The sequence below is a fragment of the Apodemus sylvaticus genome, chromosome 16, assembly GCF_947179515.1.
Source record: "Apodemus sylvaticus chromosome 16, mApoSyl1.1, whole genome shotgun sequence".
Classification (NCBI taxonomy): Eukaryota; Metazoa; Chordata; class Mammalia; order Rodentia; family Muridae; genus Apodemus; species Apodemus sylvaticus.
In genome coordinates, this window is record NC_067487.1 from 69,490,661 (window position 1) to 69,515,328 (window position 24,668).

The 24,668-nt window shown below is 40.7% G+C and overlaps 1 protein-coding gene across 6 annotated transcripts in view; it reads right to left on the minus strand.

The window, feature by feature from the left end:
* Positions 1–3,166: 3,166 nt before the first annotated feature.
* The window catches only part of Ssbp2 (single stranded DNA binding protein 2), a 276,405-nt gene continuing 254,903 nt past the window's right edge, over positions 3,167–24,668 (minus strand). For 3 of the 6 annotated variants that reach the window (XM_052160011.1, XM_052160014.1, XM_052160009.1), the window contains 6 exons: positions 23,396–23,450; positions 20,709–20,779; positions 19,058–19,139; positions 16,678–16,706; positions 12,343–12,441; positions 3,167–3,744 (listed from right to left, as the gene is read on the minus strand). In XM_052160011.1, the coding sequence (XP_052015971.1) occupies positions 3,715–3,744; positions 12,343–12,441; positions 16,678–16,706; positions 19,058–19,139; positions 20,709–20,779; positions 23,396–23,450 (366 nt within the window). In that variant the 3' untranslated portion in view covers positions 3,167–3,714. The remainder of the gene's footprint in view (positions 3,745–12,342; positions 12,442–16,677; positions 16,707–19,057; positions 19,140–20,708; positions 20,780–23,395; positions 23,451–24,668) is intronic. The other 3 variants (XM_052160012.1, XM_052160010.1, XM_052160013.1) reach the window with 2 other exon arrangements.

The window sequence follows — 24,668 nt, forward strand, 5'->3', positions numbered from 1 at the left end:
ATTGAGGTGGTATTAACAACAGTTCACCACGCTTACTTTTCCTGTATTTCCCAAGGTATATCTCTCAGACAGGGGTGGGAGTGGGGGTGAAATTGTTACAAAGGCTTATAATCAGAAACATTATTTTAAGCAAGCGTGGGCTTTTGCTTATCACATCAGAGAAGTTCAATACACCAAGAAGGAAAAAAATGCAAAAGAGTAATTGGCATTTGGTAAAACATGGTAACGGTCTCATCAAGCCAATCTTCCCTCCATATACCTCCATATATCCCTGGGCTTCTGGCCTCGGCTAATGTCTCAAGGAAAGGAGAACTCCAGCACACAAAACACAAAAGGAAAGTGTTAAGAGAACATTCAGACATGTATAGCTGTGATCTGTAATACTGCTTATGATGAACAGTAATAATGAAGGAATGAAAATTGAAATTGTTTTCCTCAGGAAAACTCCCACCAGTGCTATATACTGTGCAGAGGCAAAGGCTGCGGGGCTGAGAAGGAAAAGATGGTCAGCCCTTGCATCTCATTCTCCTGGGATGGAAGGCAAGCATGGAGAAACCAGGACACAAGCTAACCCAGGTTTGGAGTCCTAAGACCTGTGCACAGTCCCTGCTGAGGGCACAGGGCACAGTCCCAGAGTGATACGGGGAACCATGTGGGCACCTGAGGAGCTGCTCTCATGCCAAAGATGGACTACTTATTCCACTTATTCAAAGCCGTTTACCTGAATGGTCCTTTCAAATGCAATGGAGTTCAGATGCCTTACAGAGTCATGAAAAGAGAAATGGAACACATTTTCTCTAATTTCTGTAGGGACAGGTGTGTCTGAGCACTTTCCTTGACTGAAGGGGAAGAGAATTTTTCTCTACTTAGTTTCTGTAGGGACAGGTGTGTCTGAGCACTTTCCTTGCTTGGAGGGAGCAGAATTGATTTGTTAGTCTTTTGGCAATCGAGAAATCTTAATGTCAGATTTTTAAGCTGTAAAATTCCTGTTCACTAGAAATTGAACCCAAAGTGGAATGTTTTCAAAGGAGCGCTAATATGTCCATCAGTGTACCAAAAAGCCTTTTAACAGTGGGCATCTTCACAGTAAGAAAGTTAGGTGGTTAAGAGCCACACAGATTGACAGGAGCTCTCAAACATCAGTGTGTTGGGGAGGGCAGGGAGGAGAAACCTGCTGCCCACTCTCACACTTTATGGGTGCATGTCACGTCCAACATTGGTGAGTACTGCTGCTTTCATTATTATGGGCTGAAGTATGCAAAAAAAAAAATTTAACCTCTGGCAAGCAGCATACACGTCAAGACAACACAGATGTGCCAACAGTGGTAGAGTGCCTAAGAAAATGTTGGGTTTTCTTACCAGAAAAATAATAATAGTTAAATAATTAAGATCTAAATAAAATCAATATAGCTATAATGTTTACCCTTCAGGTAAGAAAGTTATCTGACTATAAAAATTAAGCACTCTTATATTTTCCTGTTTGTGAACATAGGTTTGTCTTAAAAATAATTTTTCAGATTTTCAAGAATTTACAAATTGGAAATAGGTATTTTTTAAACTGAGTTCCAAGAAAGAAAGGAAACAAAACCAAAACCATCTTTCTTTTTTATAAAAACAAAACAGGTTAGAAGTAGCACATGATGCTACTTATATCATTATTAAATGCCCTTTATGTCATTTATTGTCTACAACTATTCCCAAAGAAGGGCAAGTAAAGTCAGGTTCACGATTTTTGTGTGGTAGGAATCATTTGCTTCCCTTCTCAGAAGACAAATGAGAGAAGACAAGGCCAGTCGTGATGGAGAGTCGAGCGAGAAGCAGCCGGCATCAGACGACCGAGCTCACTGAAGACAGTCTAACACTGTACAATCACGTAGATGGAAGCTACCACTGCTCCTGGTGATTCGGGTGAAAGCACGAAGCCTTGTCTCCAGATTAGCTCCACTTGAGGGTAAAGACTTCCCGTGTGAACTGCCTGCGACAGGTTCCTGTAGCCGCTAGTACAAGGCTGTACAACTCTCTGGCAGAGTTGTAGGCTGACACTGTGCTATAAACTATGACTCATGTACTGTCATCTAGGTCTGCAGTGTAAAGCTAACTCATCTGTTTATCCTGTATACTCACAGCATCCCTGGAATGCCCAGCCAAAGGTTTCCATTTTCAGGAAGAATGAATCAATGTGAATTTGAGAGAAATCAATTGTTCAAGAACAGGCAAAGTGTCAACATTTTCAGTTACGTTATAGACCCAAAGGAAAGGCAGTCCTCAGTAAGACCGTAAGTAAGGACCGTAGAGTTGTCTTTCAGAGTATAAAATCAACTCTCTATTGGGATTTGGTGTTTGGATACAGGATTAAATGTAATCCCAGAGATGTGGGAAGTGTCAGGAAGCAGGGAGCTTCCCTAAGGGAGATGATTACGAACTGTTTCTTTACTCCCTTCTGAACTGTCAGACACACAATAGAGATCTAGCCAGCTGCAGCCAAAACAAGGTACACGGACAATCTGCCTCCTAGTACAAGCCCTCTGACCCCAGAACAGAGTGGGCAGGGCATGTTTACTGCCACCCAAGAGCAAGGACAACAGGACAGACAGGTAGCCATCAGTCCTGCTCCAGCAAGCGAGCTACGGGGTGGGAGGAACCAGACACACTGCAGAATCCTCTAGTCTTCATCTGCTCTCTGGGCTGAAAGCCTGAGTCATGCCAGTGTCTGTGGAAACGATTACAGGAAATCTGTATAAACATACAATACCATTTCTCACTGTATATTAATAAAAATTTACTTCTAGATCTCTGGGAGAAGCTGTAAATTCAAACAAGTGGTTTTGTTGTCACTTTTGGATTTTATTGTGTTTAAAGAGAGAATGTGTGCTAAAAGTATGATAACTCATGTCCCTTTATTGCTACAGTCGAAGTAATTTGAGCTAGCTAATGATTTCTGCATCATCTAAGACTAACAAATCAAGAAAGATCTCAGTTTAAAGCAGTTCTTGTGGAAGTGTGCCGTCTGAAGCCCTGGCTGAGCGTTTGTTGACGTGTTCTCCCGACATACAAAGCACTACTTTGCACAGAAGGTAACTGAATGCATGGTTGGACGTGATGATACAGAGACTGTCTCTACTTGAAACACTCGGGCTCACAGGCAACTTGCTTCAGACACAGTGAATGAAAGCTCTCAAATAAGCAATTTTATTCCTATCCATGATTGCAGACATTTACAAAACCATAACATCTGAGTTCACCTTAAAAAATAACTTATATAAAGCAGTGATGTACACAGCACAAAATAGTTGGGGAAGGGCAGGAACAACTTTAATAATTAAAATGTAAACGTGAAAAAAAGGATGGAATCAAAGTCCCTACTTACTTCTACTTAAGATGTCATGTGATAATATCTTACAATGTCCTGTGGGTCAATGCACGTCTGCGTATATGTGCATACAGATCTGCATGTACGATGCATCCTCTTCCCCACACACACACAGATAATCATCGCAGTTCAGTGGGGGCAGTGCCAATGTGCCGCCCCGTACAGTCGCTTGAGTCACATTTGGACCCGCTTTCCTCTCAAAATAGGGGGAGAGCAGGAACTAAAAGGTGGTGTGGTTGTCTGAGATTCCTTTGTCTAACTGTACATGACGAGTAGTTTTCTTCCGTAGCAGTTGTGTGATGGGCTGACTCACGATGGTTTTCATGAGGAGACACGGTAATGGGTCACACACTCATGGTCATGCTCGGGGAGTACTGTAAGGACAGAGAATCCAGTGGTTAAAAGTGGTATCAGCGAGGCTCTCCTGGTACAGAGGACAAGTGATGGGCATTAGTTTCTAGGAACATTTAAGTACACGGCTTTAACCTCAGGAAAATAAGGAACTGTAACAAGGCAGCTATATGGCCTTACTTAGTTTAAAATTTTAAATTATTTCCTCTACAAAGCCTGATTCTTTCCAAGAACCTAGATAGTCATCCAGTCCTCAGACTCTCCAAGCCAGATGAGGGTGTTAACGCAGCTTTAGTTCAAGGGTGATCACAGTGAAGAGTGGGAGGCCCAGCCTTTGCTATGTATAGCCAAGCGAGTGGGGGTCTTTCCTGAACTCTCCTTCAGTTTTCTCCCCTTATAAAAGCCTTTCTGACAATATCAAGGAGTTTGGGAAAGATTCCATATAAAATCCTTCAACTATATACTTGATACACAGAAAGCACTCAGTGAGCAGTTATGTAAGGAGGCATGAGAAACTGCCAGCTCTGCTGGGTCTGAGAGGACACCAGATGCTCCAGGGTGTTAGCACAGAAGCATCTCTCTCTCTCACACACACAGGTATACATGCACACACACATACACAGATACACGCATGCACACATACTCACACCCACACCCACACTCACAGACACACACACACACACACACACGCGCGCACGCACGCACACACACATACGCACGCGTACACACAGAGCCAGGACTCCAGCATCAATCTAGTACATAAAACTCAGAGTATTTATAATTGCCAGATGCTGGAAAGAACCCAGGTATCCCTCAACAGAAGAGTGGATACAAAAAATGTGGTATATCTACACAATGGAGTACTATTCAGCCATTAGAAACAATGAATTCATGAAATTCTTAGGCAAATGGATGGAGCTAGAGAACATCATACTAAGTGAGGTAACCCAGACTCAAAAGGTGAATCATGGTATGCACTCACTAATAAGTGGTTATTAACCTAGAAAACTGGAATACCCAAAACATAATCCACACATCAAATGAGATACAAGAAGAAAGCAGGAGTGGTCCCTGGTTCTGGAAAGACTCAGTGAAACAGTATTTGGCAAAACCAGAACGGGGAATTGGGAAGGGGTGGGAGGGAGGACAGGGGAAGAGAAGGGGGCTTACGGGACTTTCGGGGAGTGGGGGGGGGCTAGAAAAGGGGAAATCATTTGAAATGTAAATAAATTATATCAAATAAAAAAAAAAAAAAGAAGATAAAAAAAAAAAAAAAAAAAAAAAAAAAAAAAAAAAACTCAGAGTAACAGTATGATGAGGTTGACAAGTGACTTGGCTGAGGCTACCACTGAGCACAGCACAGCTCTAGATCATCTGAATAGAGACAACATTTCTTGCAAATGGTAACAGTCTCTGAATGAAAATAGCTTCTAAATTAAAAGTGGTAACAATCTCTCAATGAAAATGGCTTCTAAATTAAAATAAACACGGGGACCTTGCAATACTTTAATGTTTGATGGAAAACCTGCAAAAAGTCCTTCAAAAGATAATTTCTTTTAATGTTCTACTAATGATAGTGTCTCAGGATCAGAGATGTATGGCAAAGCCCAAAGGAGGGCTCCTCACTGAAGAAGCCAGTCACGCCCTGCGGCTATTTCTGTCTTTAGAAAGTTGGTAGAGGGGAAGTGGAGGGGTCCCTGCGAGCAGAGAAGCCCACAGGAGGAGGTGGGGGGGTGGCCAGGACGGGGTACTCTTCAGTCTTTAACACTGGCACACCAGGGAGAATCTATCTGTCACCGAATAGCCTCGACTTCTGTACTGATAGCAGGAAGAAGCTATGTTAAGTAGTTCAGTAAGTTTAGCAGTAAGTAGTAACTTAGCTAAGTTCAGTAGTTTAACTAACTCCTAGGTTGGTAGCAGGGAACACTGAGCAATAAGAAGGCAGAGGAGGTGGTAGAATCGTACTATAGTCTCAATGAATTAAAAAATGCATTCAACTTGGAAAAAAGAAGGGCAGGATGAGGAAAAGCAGGTCAGGATAAAACCACCGCCCCACTGTATATAAGGAATTTCCTGTGCTGAGATGTGCACGCCCAACTCCATGGCAGCGTGACACACAAGGTTTCACATCACCAGGGACTTCAGCAAGCTGCAATTTCTAAGTGGCAGCCTGGGACTAAGCATCAGTCACACCATGTAACTATATATCTAGCTAAAGTATAGAACACAGTATGTTTCAGAGACAAGAGCACACAATGAGAAAATATGACGTGTGTCTCCACAGCACAGTGGGCACAGAGGAATTGAACCTGCCTCTCCATAGTCTTGTAGCTGACGTAAGAACAGGAATCTCCTCACACAGTCCCGTAGAACCTGAGCCGATGGAACGTTCTACTCCATTCTGGCCAGCTCAACAGGTTCTGTATGCACTTGGCTTCTAAGTTCTTGAAACACAGTTACCAAAAAGTTCAGAAGTAAAAATTTCCATGTGTTTAGCATGGCTAGGTCACCAGCATTATTTCAAAATAAAGGCTTTGCAGAGTGGTGCTGTGCCAATGCCTGAAGTGGGAGGTAGGAGGGCTCCCTGCAGAGTCTCACAGGGCGGTGTGGGGGCGGGTAGATGCTTCGGGAAATTTCTGGGTAAAACTCCAGACAACCCTCCACTGAACATGGCCTGGGCAATCTGGACTTTGGGCGTTCTAGAGTCCTCTCTTCCTAAGTATCACTCCAGCCCACTCATCTATCACATGGCATTAGAGAACATTACAAGATACTCCTCACTCTAACATAGGTCACCTAATGCACATGTTCACGCGCTATGTTGTCAAGTGTTTATTACCTGCTACAAGCCCTTTACATGAGTCCGTGTTAAAATGTGGTTTATAAAATGTCTTGAGAAAACTCACAGAAAAGAAAAACATTGCTGATCTATCAGGGAGGTCACTTTGCCCATGAAAGAAACTGAGGGAAAACTACTAGGTATAGAGAAAGCGAGCTGGGTGAGGCCCCAGCTCCGACAAATCAGACTTAGAGTTTACTAGCACCTAATAAGAGCACATTTCACTGCAGAAGACATGTCACTGTCTGGCCCAGACCGACAGGATGCACTGCTGCCCGGGCATCCCTGGGAATGTGTCACAAGTCCCTGCAAGGCTAGAGTCTGCTCACTGCCAGTTCCTATTACTGAAATTGTTTCAAGAAAATTACTCTAAAGGGAATTATAAAATTCTAGGAATGCTCCCAGAATGTGAGCAGAAGGAGCATACCCATGAGTCACCCTCTCTAAGGCACTGTGGAAGTGGCTCCCATGTCCCAGAAAGGAGGCGGGAGTGCTGGACAAGCCACCATGTTGAGAGATACACTCTTCCAGGTGTATGGGTGTGGACTCATGGCAGTGTCTGTGCTGTTGTATTGATACACAATGACACACTATAAGTTTTATACCACAAGGCTGTGACGTCAGGTCTTACTGTCTCCAACTAATCAGTTAGATTGGCTCTCCTAGGAGGATAAAATGGCCTGTAGATATTGACAGCACTCTTGTTTGGCTGAAGGGGACAGAAAGTAGAACCAAAGCTATTATTTTAAATATATACCCATGTTATCTGTTTTTTAAAGTACACTTTGAGATAGTAGGTCCTAGTATGAACTTGTAGAGTCTTTTTCTTCTATCACCTATTAATGTTCTACAGAATCTGTTAAATGTAGTCATTAAATCTGCTCCAGGGACACTTTAGATCACATCACTTCCTAAGTCTTAGTTTCTATAAATATTTTGTTTTCTTAATGAGAAATAAGGAGTAGTTATGCTCTTCTGAATAACATGAAATAACTTAATGCTTATGTGGCCACTTAAACTTGGGCCTCCCTGGTTTCCCAACAGCACTGATTAGCAGCAGTGGACAAGACGGGATTGGAGGGCTGTCTGCCAGCATTTCACTGTGGAATATTGTGGTCCTCACAGCACACCTGCTAATCTGGCTATAGAGTAAGGTAAACAAACATTCTGCCAAATTAATCCAACTGCCTTCCCCTTTGAGCTGTTTCTGTATCTGCACCATCTAAAGCAAGTATTTACAGCATATGAACACTAGAGGGCAGATTTGTTTCTTGAAAGACGGAGTCTTGTTTTGTTCATTTGACCCTGCCAATCATGTTTGCAGTGCTAGCTTTGTGGATTTTGGCACGTTTGCCTTGATGTAATTAAATCAAGTAGCATGCCAGGAGACAATGGGTTACTGCCTAGTATACAGCAAGCACTGAACAGTCCTGACTTCCTTTGGTGATGAACAGCAATGTGGAAGTGTAAGCTCAATAAATGTCTTTCTCTGGCTTTTGGTTTAACCTCTAGGGTGGGCAAAAGTGGCAGCCTCAAGGGCTGACTGCTAGGCATACAAGCTTCCAATTCTGTGCTTTAAACTCCAGACCTTGGATCTGGGATTTTTGAGTTCACTAAATAGTTCCGCATTTCCCCCATTACAGTACAAATAAAGCCACCGGAGATAGCTCATTATACTTTGTCCTTATAACAAAGACACCAGCTGCAATAAGAGAACTCTCCTTACTGGACAGACCAGAGGGCCAAATAGGACTGAGCACACTTCTCTCTGGACTGTGGTGGCTATCAATAACCCCTGCCCCACACCACTGTCCTCAGTCTCTACCCATCAACCAGGAAGGGGATGCAGTGTCTTTGGCTGCTATCAGCTCATGTGAGGTCAGTGGTCTGTTCCCTTGAAGGACAGGCTTTCTGAATTTGTGTCCCCTTTTTAAGGGTCAAGAATAGTAGCTCTGATAAATATAAGAAGGGGGAGAGGAGAGGATTTCTCTTGCCCATGCCCTTAGTCACCTGGAACTAATTTCAAAAGGTTTACTTTTAATCCCTAATCAGTAATTCCTCTTATCTTAGAAATACCCAATTTATACCAATCCCAGCATTTATTTAAAAATATTTTAATTTAAAAAGTGACACAACAGTTACTTATTGTCTTAGTCAGGGTTTCTATTCCTGTACAAACATCATGACCAAGAACCAAGTTGGGAAGAAAGGGTTTATTGAGCTTACACTTCCACATTGCTGTTTATCACCAAAGGAAGTCAGGACTGGAACTCAAGCAGGTCAGGAAGCAGGAGCTGATGCAGAGGCCATTGAGGGATGTTCCTTACTGGCTTGCTTCCCCTGGCTTGCTCAGCTTGCTTTCTTATAGAACCCAGGACCACCAGCCCAGGGATGGTACCACCCACAGTGGGCCCTCCTGCCTTGATCACCAACTGGGAAAATGCCCCACAGCTGGATCTCATGGAGGCACTTCCCCAACTGAAGCTCCTGTCTCAGTGATAACTCCAGCCTGTGTCAAGTTGACACACAAACCCAGCCAGTATTCTTTATTATCATGTGATGTTTTGATGCTATACTGTAGAATGTTCAAATGGGGATAACCACACCTAGATCCTTAAATAATGCCATTTTTTCTATAGTGCAAACAATAAAGTTTTTCCTTTTGGCCTTGTGAAATATATTGTACATTATCATTGTCTCTGCAGTCCGCAGCTCCTTTCTTCTGTGTAACTGCAACCTTTGTCTCTCCACAGCCCTGCCTTTCCTAATCCGTCCCACTTTTTATAACTCACAGCGTCACAAACTGTGGCTGTGACTCTATGGCGGGGGCTGTGCACTCAAATGCAGGGGGATTTAGCAAGAGTAAAATTTTTTCTGAATATACAATAACCAAAACTAATGCAAATTCAAAAGCAAGCGTGCAATAAATGCAAGTAGCTCTGGCAGTGCTAGGCAGGTGCCCTGTGAAGCCTCCTGCAGCTCTGTGTTGCATAGCCATGTGGACTTTCCAGAGCATTGCTGCTTCAGCAGCCCAGCACAGGGCACTGACTTGTAGAGTTTGAACTGTTTGCCACATATACAAGTTTTATGCTTTTATACACACAATGCCTTAATTATGGAACACAAAAACTTAATAATTTCCTCCAGTCATTCACTAGCATGTAGGTGTCAAATTAGTATACCTTAGGACAGTAGTCACTATGTGAGACTGTCTAATTTAAAAATTTTCTGTTTGAGTTGGTGACCTTAGGTTGCTAAAAAAAAAAAAAAAAGGTTAAATGGACTTTTGCTTGATTGACAGACTTCCAACAATTTATGAGATGGTCCTAATCATATACTAGCTATCTTTTCTCACATATGTATGTGAAATACATTTTTATGTTGATGAGTATAAAATAAAAACCATTCAACTCTGAAAAAATAAGATTTTCTATGTCCTGTAGTAACAAACATTCAGCCAAAGCTTCTTTATATAAAAACATTTAGGACAGCACTTGGGAGGCAAAGGCAGACATATTTCTGTGAGTTCAAGGCCAGCCTAGTCCAAATAGAAGTTCCAGGACAGCCAGAACTCAACAAAGAACACACACATATTCTCTCTCTCTCTCTCTCTCTCTCACACACACACACACACACACACACACACACACACACACACACACACACACACACACACACTCACACACACTCTCATGCATACACATGAACATTAATTTCATTAGATCTTGAACTTAATAAATTGTAAAAAAGTACACATCAAAGAACTGTTTTAGAATGCATTTCTTTATGAGTTGTTACTAGTAAGTGCTTGATTTGCATGTCTGTTTTCCACCTCCATGCCTCAGGTTGCAAGCAGACAGTTTAAGGAGCCCATCATGACAGCATCTGAGTAGATTCTGTCTGAGGGAGCCACCTAGTGCTGGCTTTTTGTGCCTTTTATGTCACTTAACACACTGTCCTCTGGTTTGGTCAGAGTTGTTGAGTAGTTTGGTATTCTATTACATAAGGCTCTATCTTTAATCCACAGTTTATTCCACCCCTTTACTGTCCACAGAGTATTATAGACTTATAGAATGCATACATGTTAATCCAACAGACGACTTACCCCTGTGAGCATCTGTTAGTGGAATTGACATACATGCTATGCTCCTCACTTGGGGATATTCTGTTTCTTAATCTAAAACTTCGCAGACAGTACAATAAGTGAACTTACATCATGTCACCACTGGAAGTACATTCAAAATGACTGACTTGTCCTTGTCCCAGAGTTGAAACAGAGACCAAGGTTCTAACATAATGCCTCTTGTAATTTCATATGTGGCTGAAACTGTGTGCTGTCTCCTGATTTTTCCTGCTTACTCACTGATGGCTAGGCTATCTCATATAATTTTATCTACCTTCTTTGTCCTCACCAATCACATAAATTAAGCAAATTTATGAGAGCAGAAAAAAAACTTTTTTATAGCCTACATTCAGGGGGCCTCATGTTCAGTGGAGACTATAGGTTGAGACCAAGAAGAAAAAGAATCCACGGAACATCAAACTCTGGCCTCCATATTGGGCATCACTCTGCACTAAAGCTGACTGCTATTAGCCATGGTGTCAACCTACAGACTGGCAGCGCTGGTGAAGGCTGAGTAGGGCCGCATGGTAGGCAGTGTGAGTGCCTTCTGTCCCGACAGAGTCATAGGTCATATACTGGCACAGCTCACTTCGGCTCTGCAACATTCGTTCTAGACTCCAGCTCAGTGGTCCCAGTGCAGAGCAGCCCTGAAATACCTAACTAGCCCTTTTCATCCCCCTCCCCACTAGCCTGACTCCCAAAATTTCTGAGTTCACTGGGTTTTGAGGGGGCTCTAGAAAGCTTAGAAGAAATCCTTGAATGTTTCTGGAGTGAAGTAAGAATTACATGTCACTGCATTATGTAGTAACTCTCTGAAAGGGGCAGCATCTTGTCTCTGTGGCCCTCCCGTGTCTGTGGTCCTCCCCTGTCTGCTGTGTCCTCCTGTGTCTAGCATACTATCCTGGCACATATAAATGATTATAAGCTGTTTGCCAAATAAACGAACTTTATAACTTCACTTTTTGTTCTGTATACATCTATGGAGATAACCTATAACCCTATAATAGCACTTTAAAAATGCCACAGGCTTTAAGCTCAGGCTGACTGACCACCAATATGATCCTCACTTCATCAAAGCCACAACAAATGTGGATTATTGTCACAGTCTTACTATGACAAAAATCAAAAACAGTTCTAGCCAGGCAGTGGTGGCGTACGTCTTTAATCCCAGCACTTGGGAGGCAGAGGCAGGCAGATTTCTGAGTTCGAGGCCAGCCTGGTCTACAGAGTGAGTTCCAGGACAGCCAGGGCCACACAGAGAAACCCTGTCTCAAAAAAGAAAGAGAGAGGGAGGGTGGGGGAGAGAGAGAAAGAGAAAGAGAGAGAGAGAGAGAGAGAGAGAGAGAGAGAGAGAGAGAGAGAGAGAGAGCAGGCAGATCTGACTTTACAGTGACCTACACATCTTGCTAGAAGGCCGACACATTGAAGAGGTACTCTGCTTTCCATCTGATTCATGACAATGGATGTTTTCCATGAGAAAATCAGTAGTATAGTTTTGGTAACTGCACATAAATAAATCGCATTTGAAGATACTTTTGACTTTTAGAAGATCAACATACTGAACACTTTATACACATTGATGTGAAGTTCTGAACATTTATTCTGGTAGGTGAGCTACGGATTACCTGTGCATAGCAGTCTGGTCAAGGAGATACTTACACTCTCACTCTGAAAAGGATTTAAGAAATTTCCCCCCATTTCACCATCATCTCTTGGAGTGCCCGGCTGGTTACTCAGGCTCATATTATTGGGAGAATTCTGTAAACGAGGTTCAGAAAAGAAGTCATTGCCAAAGATTTTCATTTCCCTACTACACTGTAGTGTTTTAAACATCAAATGTTCAGCAGCAGCAGCAGCAGCACCACCACCATCAGCACGACACTGAGGACAAAATACAATCTAACTGGCTTCTTCTTCATACTCTAGGTCACACTATGCACCAGAACAAGTGCTAACACTTTTGCAAATCAAAGTTTGAAAACAAGTGAAATCCCAAACAATCGATAGTAACTGTTTTCTTCCTCCCAGAGTCAATGTTTATTCAATCTCTCACTCTCAGCTTATAGACTTTCAAGAGCTGTAGAGTTAAAAATAAGAAAGTTTCCCAGCAGGAGGCTGATGAGGAGAGCCTACTCATGGATAGGCATGGTGGAGTTTAACCCCCTTAGTATTTACTAATCAAACTTTGAAAGGTCATTCATTGCTTTAATAGATACTTCCCTTTAATTTTCTGTGCACATTAGAGATAATATGATTTCAATTATTTTTATGTGAGTCATAAGAAAGGAAGGTTGTTAAGAAAGAGAGAGACACCTTAGGACTGGAAAACTGTGCTCCAGAAAAGAATGAGGGGCCAGCGGACTGCAGTAGATGCATCTCACTGGTAGTGTAACAGGGCGGTTCCTGTGTAGTTTCTCCAGGGCAGAGCAGCTGCTCTTAGCACTCCACAGTTAGCGGGGCCTTTGTAAACCCTGCTTACATTTGCGTGCCTTATCACTGCAGTGTACTTTAAGCCATGCATGATAGCCATGCCAATAGGAAATTCAGAATGACATGGAAGTCATGTTTATACAGCCCTGCAATGGAGACTCAAGGAAGTACTTCAAGTTATAATTAACTGACTTTAAAAAAATTCAGGACAAAACACTTATTTTTAAATGGAAGAAAGATTTTTAGATTATTTTGCTCTGAGCCATATGGCTTATATTTTGTTTTGGAATTAAAACTTAGAACATTTTGATTTTACTACACCAAGTTCTAGCATAAACATCAAAGTTTTGTGAATAAGTTCCTAAAAGAACACGTGCTTTAAATATATGGCCAATCTGAGCAGAGGCAGGCAGATGGCAGCACACAGGCAGCTCACTGAGCCCTGCAGGAGGATCTGTGTGCCTCAGAACCAGACTCTGCAGCAGAGAGAGAGAGAGAGAGAGAGAGAGAGAGAGAGAGAGAGAGAGAGAGAGAGAGAGAGAGAGAGAGAGAGAGAATGCCATCACTGCCTCTGAAAGCTTTTCCTCTGAGAATGTTAGTTTCCCAGGAATAAAGAAAGGCAACTATACTTCGAAGTAAACCTGACAACTTTTTTACTTTAAGATTTTTACTAAATGCATGATTTTAGATTCATTAATTATTAGAGCTGTTAATTAAATAATAAACTTTGAAAACAGGAATGGTATTGCTGACTGTGGTGGTCACATGTTTGGATACCTGGTTCCCAGTTGGTGGAGTTTATAAAGAATACGGAGGTGTGGCCTTGTTAGAGGAGGCACATCACTGGGGTCACCTGAGCTCTGAGTCCACGCCAACGCCTACACCTCCTGCCACATGATCCCATGGCATGGTCTTGGACTCTGCCTTTGGAACAATGTGTCTCAAGTTAAACACTTTCTTCTGTGGTACCTTGTTGTGGTGACTGTCACAGTCGCTGAAGAGGAACTCAGACACTTGCTTTAGTGCAAACTTTCAGATCAGATCTCTGCTGTGCTTTGTTCACAGATCATGTTTTATTTTAAAAGTTTAGTGAACTTTAGGCAGATTGGTTTTATTCTAAGTAATCAGTTAATTAATTAGTATTTTAGTGAAAGTATTTGCATCTATAGCCCTGTAAATGCTAGACAAATGCTCTACCATTTAGTTACAACCCTAGACCCCCAAGGTATTGATTTGTTATCTAGAGTTAAAAATAACACATCCATTTTTACTATTTCTAGTGCAATGTTTTCATAGCAAGGGGGCTCAAACTCATGGTTTTGTTTCTGTTTTTAAGATAGAGAATATATAAATAAGCTGAAAGAAATTTTAAACAAACACTACATAAGTCAAGACAGTATCAGATCTTTAAAACCTATTGCTTCTGCCACTGGAACATGTTGGAAAAGTTTTAAATGATAAGGAAAAATATGCTGTTTTGGTTTTACTGGAAGTACTTCCTGTAGAGTACTGGGAAATGACATGAGCTCCTCAGTATGGAAGGTTACAGGGACTTGGCTGTACAGAATCACACTGCCCAGAGGACGATGCAGACAGAAGTGCAGCAAGCCTCTGAGACAATTCCAAACCAGCCAGGACAGGTGATGAGCACGGGGTGCTCACTACCTGTGGCCACATTTGTAGGCAGTGTCTCTGGGAGAATTCATTACTGAGGACAGATTACCATGCAGAAAAGGCACTGGGACACATCATCCAGGAGCGGACATGACAGAACAGGAAAGGACTGTTTTAAAAATGCTGGGGACAGGTTTTGTTGTTGTTGTTGTCTTGTTTTTTTTTTTTATTTCAGTGTATTGACATGTCTCTGTGTATTTCTAATCTAAGATTTGACTTTAAAAATAACTAGGATTTTACTGATCCCATAGTCAAGGGATTCTATTACATTTCCACTTAACTTTTCTTTAAGTTGGAAAGAAATTCACATTATATATGTAAAAAGCATCACACATAAATTTTCTCTGGCTAGAATGTTTACCTCAAAGTCTGTGGTCTCCAGTTAATTTTTAGAGACTTATCTCTCTCTCTCTCCCTCCCCCCCCTCTCCCTCCCCTCTCTCTCTCTCTCTCTCTCTCTCTCTCTCTCTCTCTCTCTCTCTCTCTCTCTCGCGCGCGCGCGCGCGCGCGCGTGCGTGTGTGTGTGTGTGTGTGTGTGTGTGTGTGTGTGTGTGTGTGTGTGTGTGTGTGATATGCATGCAGGGGTTAGATACAACCTCCAGAACTCACTTATCTCATTCTGCCTTTACTTGAGGTCTGGGGGGCTGAAATCAGGTTTCTACACTTACATTCCAAGTGTCTTTACCTGCTGAGTCATTTTTTTGGCCAGAGTCTTCAACTTTTATCTTTTCAGTATTCTTTAAATACTCTCTTGACTAGTGATTTACTGTTTCTTCTATCCTCAAAACTTGACCCAGACTTCAGAACTCTTTCCAGTTATGTGGAACTCCTGGGGTGTGATCTCATGTGTACTTATCTTCTGGGGTGTGGTCTCAAGTGTGCTTATCTTCTGGGGTGTGGTCTCATGTGTGCTTATCTTCTGGGGTGTGGTCTCATGTGTACTATCTTGGAGGTAGAGCTCTGCACGCTGCCTTGGTACAAGATGGAGAGATGATGTCTGTTTGTGAACTCTTGCTTTGAGAGCAGACTATACGGCTGGCATTTCTCCCCAGGGGAAGTCAGTATTTGTTATAAACACATTCATCCACGTGTCCACGGGAATTGTACAGCGAGCTAACCAAACTCTCCAGCTCCAATGTCAAAGTTGCAGTTTAAAATATTTTAGGCCCAAAGTCAAACTATTTTACAGCTTAGTTAATCTTATTTTATTTTTTGTGGTGCAGGGAACTTTATATTATTATATAAATATTGGTGGAATAAAAGCATCATCCTTTAGTGAATTTCTCTACTTACTGATCTAAAGCAAACTTTGAAAGGGAGTCACGTTAGTATTAGTTAATTTTAATTCTCATCAAACATGTTAAATTTATTTGACTCTCAGAGAACTACTTTAATTTCATTATGATCTATTTAGAAGATTCATTTATGTGTTCAAATAGTTTAAGGAGGAAGTACAGACTCATTTACTTTTCCATGTGATTTAATGCAATGTCCTTTTAATTTCTTTTCTGCCGTTCTGAGGAATAGAAGAATGACCACATGTCAGCACTGTCTGATGAAGGCCTGGAAGACCGAGTGGAATACAAATGCAGTGTCCGTATTCCACAGCCAGCCAGCATCTCCAGAGGATGTATTATCACACTGCAGCTCTTCAAAAGATCATCCCGACTGTCAGTGTAGCTCACTATATAGCATCAGAACATGATTAAGTTGGCTATCACATTTTCTTTCTCAAAGATTATATATCTGTATTCTAATTGCTAAGTGATCATATCTGAGCTTCCATATTCAAAATTTATATTGAAGAACAATATTAATAAAACTCATTTAGTAATGCTAGAATTCCACATGGAATTAAATGGAGATAAAAGAGAGAACACATATTACTCACCTTGGAAATACTGTCCATATCTCCTGAGCCTGGAGCAAAGAGTGAAAAGATCCCACCATTAGGTAAGCCAGCATGTATAATGGAAACTACTGGGGGAGCAAGCTACCTCTGACAGCCCAGAGCCCAGCCACTACTTCCCATCTCCTGGGTCCTAAGGGCAGGAGCAGAGGCAGCGCTACAGACCCCTTGGAGACCATTAAACTGACCATCTACAAGTCTGCCATAATTAAAACAGGTAAAGGTTTATACAACTGATATAGATCTATATCTCTTAATGAAAATGATGTTGTAAATCTGATAAAATTTAAGGCAGACATTTCTAGGATTATCTGACAATATTCTAAACCATATTCTAAACAAAATATTAAAACTTCATTAATATGAAACATAGATAGTACTCCATATACACAACAGAAACTAAACATATTTTTTAAGATATACTACATCTTAATTTTGATTCTTGAGAGACATAAGCAATGGAATTATACACTAAATAATTAATAATCCTAATCTTGTCACAATAATCAGTTTTATTTTGAACTATTTTATTCTTAACAATTTTAATCTTAGTGCACTATTAAAGTAGTGTGAACTATTTTTAATCTTAGTGTAAAATGTCGTAACATTTTAATAACAGCATTTTCTTTTCTTTCTTTTTTCTCTTTCTTCTTTCTTTCTTTGTTTTTGATTTTTTTCGGACAGGGTTTCTCTGTGTAGCCCTGGCTGTCCTGAAACTCAACTCTCTAGACCAGGCTGGCCTTGAACTCAGAGATCTGCCTGCCTCTGCCTCCCAAATGCTGGGATTAAAGGCATGCACCACCACTGACCGGCTTTAACAGCATTTTCTGAACAGCATAATTAACATGAAGGGTTAGCTTGACTTACTTGTGAGTAAAAAGGTCTGACATTGTTACACACCCAATGCACACACCCTAGACTGTTACATGTTAATAATTACAATGATGTTCACTGCAGAAAGTAACAAACTAGTTGCCAGCGATTATGAGAGTCTTCAGGATGTTTCACTCTAGTAATAATGTAACCAAAGCTTTCTAACTGACCAAACTCTCTCTTTTCACTAATTCTCCAACTTGATAGACTTGTAGCATGCTTTATAATATACTGAAAACCAAATTCTGAACAGCGCTGTCCCACTGAACATTATGGGAAGATGAATGTTTCTCTGAGATGGTCATTATGGTGGCCAGTAAAATTATGTGTGCCTGCTATACACAGGTATGTGGCAGTGTGCCTGAGGATTTGAGTATTAAATTCTAACTTTAAATTAAAAAGTTATATGTGCTTATTGGCTACCAAATATGGAACGCATATACTGACGAGAAGAGCAGCATTCTCTCTTTGAGAGATATTTCCTCTTATTCTCTGGGTGCAGACCCTTCATTCAACAAAATTTAAATGAACCCAAACTTTGAAGTCTAGGAAAAATAAATATGGGTCCTTAAAAGCACAAAAGCCTATCAGTTCTTTGCAAATAATTTCTGAAATGAGTTAATATAGACTTTCAGAGAGCCGAGAGGCATGTGGTGACCTTGAGTGTGGGAAGGAAATCCCAGATGGTAGAACTACATGAGCATATCTGGTTTAACAGCGTGAGAGGCTCGTCTAGCCTGGGCCCACTGTCAGCTCTCAGACTAGCGTGTAAGCACATGCACACCGGTTTTATACCTTCTACCCAGGAACACCGTGTGTTAAGAGACCTGATCAGTTTGTTTTACTTTTCTCTACATTTCATCATTGCAAATATTTTGTTCACATTACACTTATTGGCTCCAAATGCTAACAATGCATTGCACATGAAGCATGCTGGGAACTACTGGTATACCTGAGCTTGGCTCTACCCTGTAGGCAGGTGCAGATCATGGTCTCATAAGAGAATTATTAGTATTATCAAAGCTAGTTACTAACTTTATTTTAAAATGAGGCAAACACTAAAATACACAACAAAACTAAGGAATTATCCTAAGAGCTGCTTTCTCTGATATTATGCTCACAGTCTGGAGATAAAACCCTATGTGGGAAGAGCAGAGGTCCTCTGCTCTAGGCAGCTCTGCACATGCTGAGCGGAAGAAGAGAACTCCTTTGGCCACAAGACAGTCACACTTTTATAGGTTGCTATTGATTCATACTCCTGGTTTTCAGATGTTCTCCAGTTCTCATACCCAGTACACTATGGATTACACCTCCATTCTGAAGGCATGGAAGAGCTTTGCAGTCCATATACCCATGGAATAAAACTAACATTTTATTTTTAACTTATTCTAGCCTTCTAACATAAAAACCAAGTCTTACCTAAAGAGATGTTCATTCTATACATCTACTGTAATCATTCTGTCCATCTAATGTAAACGCTGAGCCTTACCTAAAGAGCCGTTCATGTGATGGGGCTCCATTCCTCCTAATCCACCCATAGGACCATCTGATCCAGGGCCCATTGGAAACTGCTTTAAAAATGAAGAAAGTGATTGTGACCACACAGAAAATGACTTTAATGTTATAACACTACAGAGATTGCCCTGGCTTGTCTCCAGGTTTGGAGCCTCCAGGATACACTTTCAGGCTGTGGTTTCTTTAACCATCTTCCCCATCTCTCTCATCTCTGCCCTGGATGCTAAGGCTAATCTTTTCTGTCCATGTTTTTTTTCTCTCAAGGGAAGAAATATGGAACACTATAATGAGAAGATCAGCATTCTCTGCTTGAGAGACATTTCATCTTATTCTGGTGTAGTTCTTGAGAAGCTGCAGATGCTATTGGCTTATTATAAAGAGCATTTATGTTGAACCATGATGCCAGTATCAACTCTTCCTTAGAAGGGAATATACCCTTGTTGAATAGGCACAGGGAATGGTTTCATCTTGCTGGTTAAACACAGTTACCTACTGAGAGCTGACCATCACTAACTCTCCTTAGTCATATGTGCCATGTCAGCTTAGTGCAGATAACTCTACAGCAGCTCTAGTCACACCTTTAAAGCACTGGGACTGTTTCTTTTCAAGCAGAATCTTAATTAGCGGTAAGTAATTTTGAACAGATATGCTGGGTAGAGCTTTGATGGGTTCCAGGTCAGTGCCCTTTCCTTCCCCTTGGCTCCTCTAGAATGACTCCATGACCAATCTGAGGGTAGGTGAGTGATTTGTCATAATCTCAGACTTGAAGGTAAGCACCTACTGAAGTCAGCATTTTCTTTTACTGTTCCCAAGCTGAAATCCTATTCCATCCCAAATGGACTGCAGTATTGACTACAGTGTGGTGACGGTTAAGAAGCACCAGAGCAGATTAACCAAGAAAGGAAGGGAAAAGGTAAGAGAAGGAGCTGGGAAAGAGGGAGGCAGGAAAGGAGGAAAGAAGACATGCAGGCAAGGCTGGGTAGCCGGGGGAAAGCTATTCAGACAAGGCTGAATGCCACCAGTTCTGTGCAAACATGGTAAACATGGCTGTCTGCTACTCCCGTGAGGAAGCAGACCACATGGTCATATGACTTTCCAGGAGCACGAGGTTGTGGCTTGTGACTAAGTGTCTACACAGACAGGCAGGAAAGATGGCCAGCTGAAAAAGGCACTTTCCACCAAACCTTCGAGCCTGAGTTCAATCCCCAGGATCCCCAAAGTAGATGGAGAGAAGAGGTTGTTACAAGTGGTTTCTGTTGACCTCCATATGTATCCCACAGTACACTTACCAGTACAAACACCCCCTCCACCGCCCTCTCTTTCTGTCTCTCTCATACTAACTTGGGACACACACACCACCGAAGAGTGAGAAGCTGACTGAGTGGGCGCCAACAGCCGGGATGAGCTGTGTGCTACTCTTTTCTCTGCCTTGCAACTATAAAAGGAGTTTAATATTTTAAAAGACTCTAGAGGCATGCAAGTTTTAATATCCTTAACACAAAAAGTGTATGTGCTGGCTTTTTCCAGTTTTATCTACCCTGTGTACTTAAACATAAGCATAACATTTATATTTATTTGGATCATTACTATATTGCAGTTCAAATACATTTAAAACGTATATTTACATTAGGTCTGTTAGGCCCAGGAGGTACTGCATTCATTAAAGTATACATGTTGTCTCCAGAATTAGTTGAATCTGAAACAAAACATGACTTAATTAATATCTCTACCAAAGCCATAACAAAATAATAAGCAAAGGTGACCCTGGCATACACAGAGACTGCCAGCTAGAGCCACCTGACAGCCATGAAGGATGTTTGGAATCACACTTGGCGGTCATTTCTGACCTGACTTCAATGCTCTAAAGCCATGACTTACAAACACGATGAGATGTATAACTAGTTCAGTAATTTAAGTCACTTGAATATTACTTTAAACAACAAACATTGCAATAATTTCTTTCCTGAGACATGGGTTAGTTTTTACTCCATAAATAATTGGCATCTACACATCAGTATTAAAAGTTCAAGTTTAGTTGCTTTAAAATTCCCAGAATTTTCTTAGATTTCCAGTAGAAAAGAAAATTGAATTTTTGGATAAAACTGGTAGAATATACTGACTTAAATTCAAAAGTGAGACTACAGTAAGATTAGAAAGAGAAACTATCTTGCTTGAAGTCAAAGCCAGATCCCCCTACTATGGTTTTTTTTCTTTTTTTCTTTTTTCTTTTTTCTTTTTTTTTTCCCTTTTAGAAACACTCTTGTTTTATGGCTTTGGCTGGCCTGGTCCTCACTTGGTAGTTCAGACTGGCCCTGAGTTCATAGGAATCCTCATATCTCAGTCTCCTGAGTTACAGACATGAATGGTAACACTTGAATTTCAACAAATGGTGCTGGTTCAATTGGAGGTCAGCATGCAGAAGGATGCGAATTGATCCATTATTATCTTCTTGTACTAAGCTCAACTCAAGTGGATCAAGGACCTCCACATAAAACCTGACACACTGAAACTAATAGAAAAATAACTGGGGAAAACCCTTGAGGACATGGGCACGGGGGTGGGGGGGTGGGGGAGTGGGGGGTGGGGGGGAGAAGTTCCTGAACAGAACACCAATAGCTTACGCTCTAAGATCAAGAATTGATCAATGGGGATCTCATAAAATTACAAAGTTTCTGTAAGGCAAAGGACACTGTCAACAGAAATGAATTTATCACTTTAAGATTAATTAAACATAAATTCATCCAGAAGATAGAAAGTCATCAAGAGGAGTAAGGTTGGTTTTCTAGGAAATGCCTGGTTCCTTTGGATTCACGGACAAGCTTTACAACAAAGTCTATCTTCGGGCTGAGGACCAGCATGGTTAAGGATGGGTCCACAAAAGTATGCAAACGAGGCTGGGAAGGTGGAAGGTGGTCTGGTTCCTCATCACTGGCTATGCTCAGTGCTGCCTGAAGCCAGGCTCTAGTCTGTAGAGACACGGACACTAATCCTATGCTAACTTCATAAATCACACCTTAACTTCACAAAACGAAACTGAATCGCAGGGGAGGAGATCAGTTAGTATAATTTCATCTTGGATGGATTCTGCTTCATTCTCAATGTGGGCAGTTTGAAGTTAGAGATGATGACATGTTTATGAATAGAGATAAACCAGTAAAGTCAAGGTAACATTTTATACTGCCAAATTTGGTTTTAAATAAAAAATATAAAACAGGAAATTATTTACTGGGATTATTAATATAAAGACTTTTAAAGTTCTGTATATCTTAGAGTTAAATCTAAATATTTAAGAACATTTGACTTTATAGTGAGCCATACTAAAATTATTTTCAATTATAAACATTTCTAATCTGTTTTATTACCAAGAAACACTGAAAGCCTTAATTTATTTGAAATTTAATAATTTTACTAATGTTAGGATAGGAATGAAAATTAGTTTGTTTCACTATTGAGAATAGTGAGCATCCTCTTATAGAAATCCTGGATTATATCTCCAATCATTTATAGTTTTGCAGTTATAGAATCAACTCTTAAGAACCATCTTATGGTATATGTTCTATATAATTTTATAGATCCTTGACAATTTAAGTTCCAATTATTAGTTTTCAAACGTGTTAATACTTTGTGTGAATTTTTCAAGAGGGAAAGAAGAAATGCCACTTGAAAGAATTATGTTAAGTTATTATGGCTATACTGAAGAATGTCTTATTTAGATTAGAAACCTTTCACTACTATTTAGTAAACTTGTCAACTAATAAATTCCTATAGGCATGCAGAGTAAACAATACCGCAAGCACACCCACACTCCGTAAGAACAGCTATGGGTGGGCTCAGGGGCTAACCTAAGGGCTCACTGCCTTTTAATGTTTTACTGCATAGACTCTTTTTCTGAGTTGGAGGGGATATGGATTCTTTTTAGTTTTAAGGGATTTTTAGTACATTAAATAACTGGGCAATTCAAATAAATCAATACACTGCTTGTGCTAACTGTTATTTATACAAGAGGAATTCTCTAATTGTTAACAGCACCAAAGTTGTGGGGGAGCACTCTCATACAGGCAAAGGGGAGGGGAGGGCAGATGTGGGATGTAGGGTTGGTAGAGGAGTAACCAGGAAGTGGGATATCATTTGAGATGTAAACAAATGGAATGATTAGTTAAAAGGGGGGACTAGACATCTTCCTACTTGCCCCCCCCTACTGTTTTTAATCATGCTGAGACAATGAAAATTCCCAACTTTATTCAAAACACAATTTCTATACTCTGGCTTTCCTCTGGAGTCAAATGCCCGTAGCTAGTTTGAATTACAGTACCTGCTGGACTAGGCATGATGGGTGTTCCTGGTGGTCCTCCGCCTCCTGGAGGACCCTGAATAAGTACACAAAATTTCAGTAAAAATAAAGCATTTCATTAAACAACATTAAGGAAAGACAGAGAAAGGTTATATTTGTCTTTATAATAATCCAAATTTAAAAAACAAATCAACTATATTTCCTCTATAATTTATTTTCTTGATGTACAATCATCTCAGTATTATGCAAAACATAATTTAGATTAACTATGTTGAGACTGTTTTGACAAGTTTCCAAAAACAATGAGCCCGTAACACTGGTTTATTATTCATGACTTAATCACATCACCTATAATGAGGTTAAGGAGAAACTACTTAATAGGGCCTTTACAAAGCAACAAAATATGAATAATTTCCCTTGTACTTTGTTTGTTATCATAGTCTTATATTTTGTGTCACTGGCATTTACTAAAGCTAGTAAGATATTCACACAGAGAGTATCTATGAGATACTCACTGTTTCTGTCAGCCTTAGGTCAACAGCTGGGGCATCACTTCAGTGGGAAATGAGCCATGCTCCTCCCCCTAACCAATGCTCCCAAGGCTCAGCTCCATAACCAACTGCAGAAGGCATGAGGCAGACCTGCAGTTAATTCTGACATCTAAATGCATAATTTAGGCAACAAGTTTTAGAATTTTGCAGGAGCTCTATGCACAATGATAAAATTAGTTCTCAAGAGGCTTAAATATTTACCTTATTTTGAGTGTATACATACAGCCTAGAAGCTACTTCAAATAATATATGCATTTCCCACTAAGAAAACAATAAAGTTTCTTTTAAAATAAATGTATATAATCTAATAAAACTTTATCAAACTTATTGACTTTAAGAGAATTTTATCCTATTTTTTCCCTTTCCTTCCTTCCCTTTCTCCCTCCCTCCTTTCTTTTCTGTTGTTTCATACAAATGGTATCAAAAACTGGACTGTGGCTTGGGTAGCCTAGAGGAACACTGAGCACTAAGACCACAGGCCCAGAGTGGCATGTGCTTTTCTCTGTGGTAATAAACAGTATTTCTGCAGGGCTCAAACCTTTAGCTCACTGACTGCTGTGCAGCCCGATGTCCAGCACTCTCACTGCACGTGACCTCTGGGAATTACCCTTGGAAAGGCTTCCTATTTTATCATTTCATCTTCGCTTCTCTGTTAATATTTTCTCTTAAGTTTTGTAAAACAGATTTTCCCTTATGGTATCCTTTGGATGTAACAAGAACTTAAAATGGGTGATGGCGGAGGG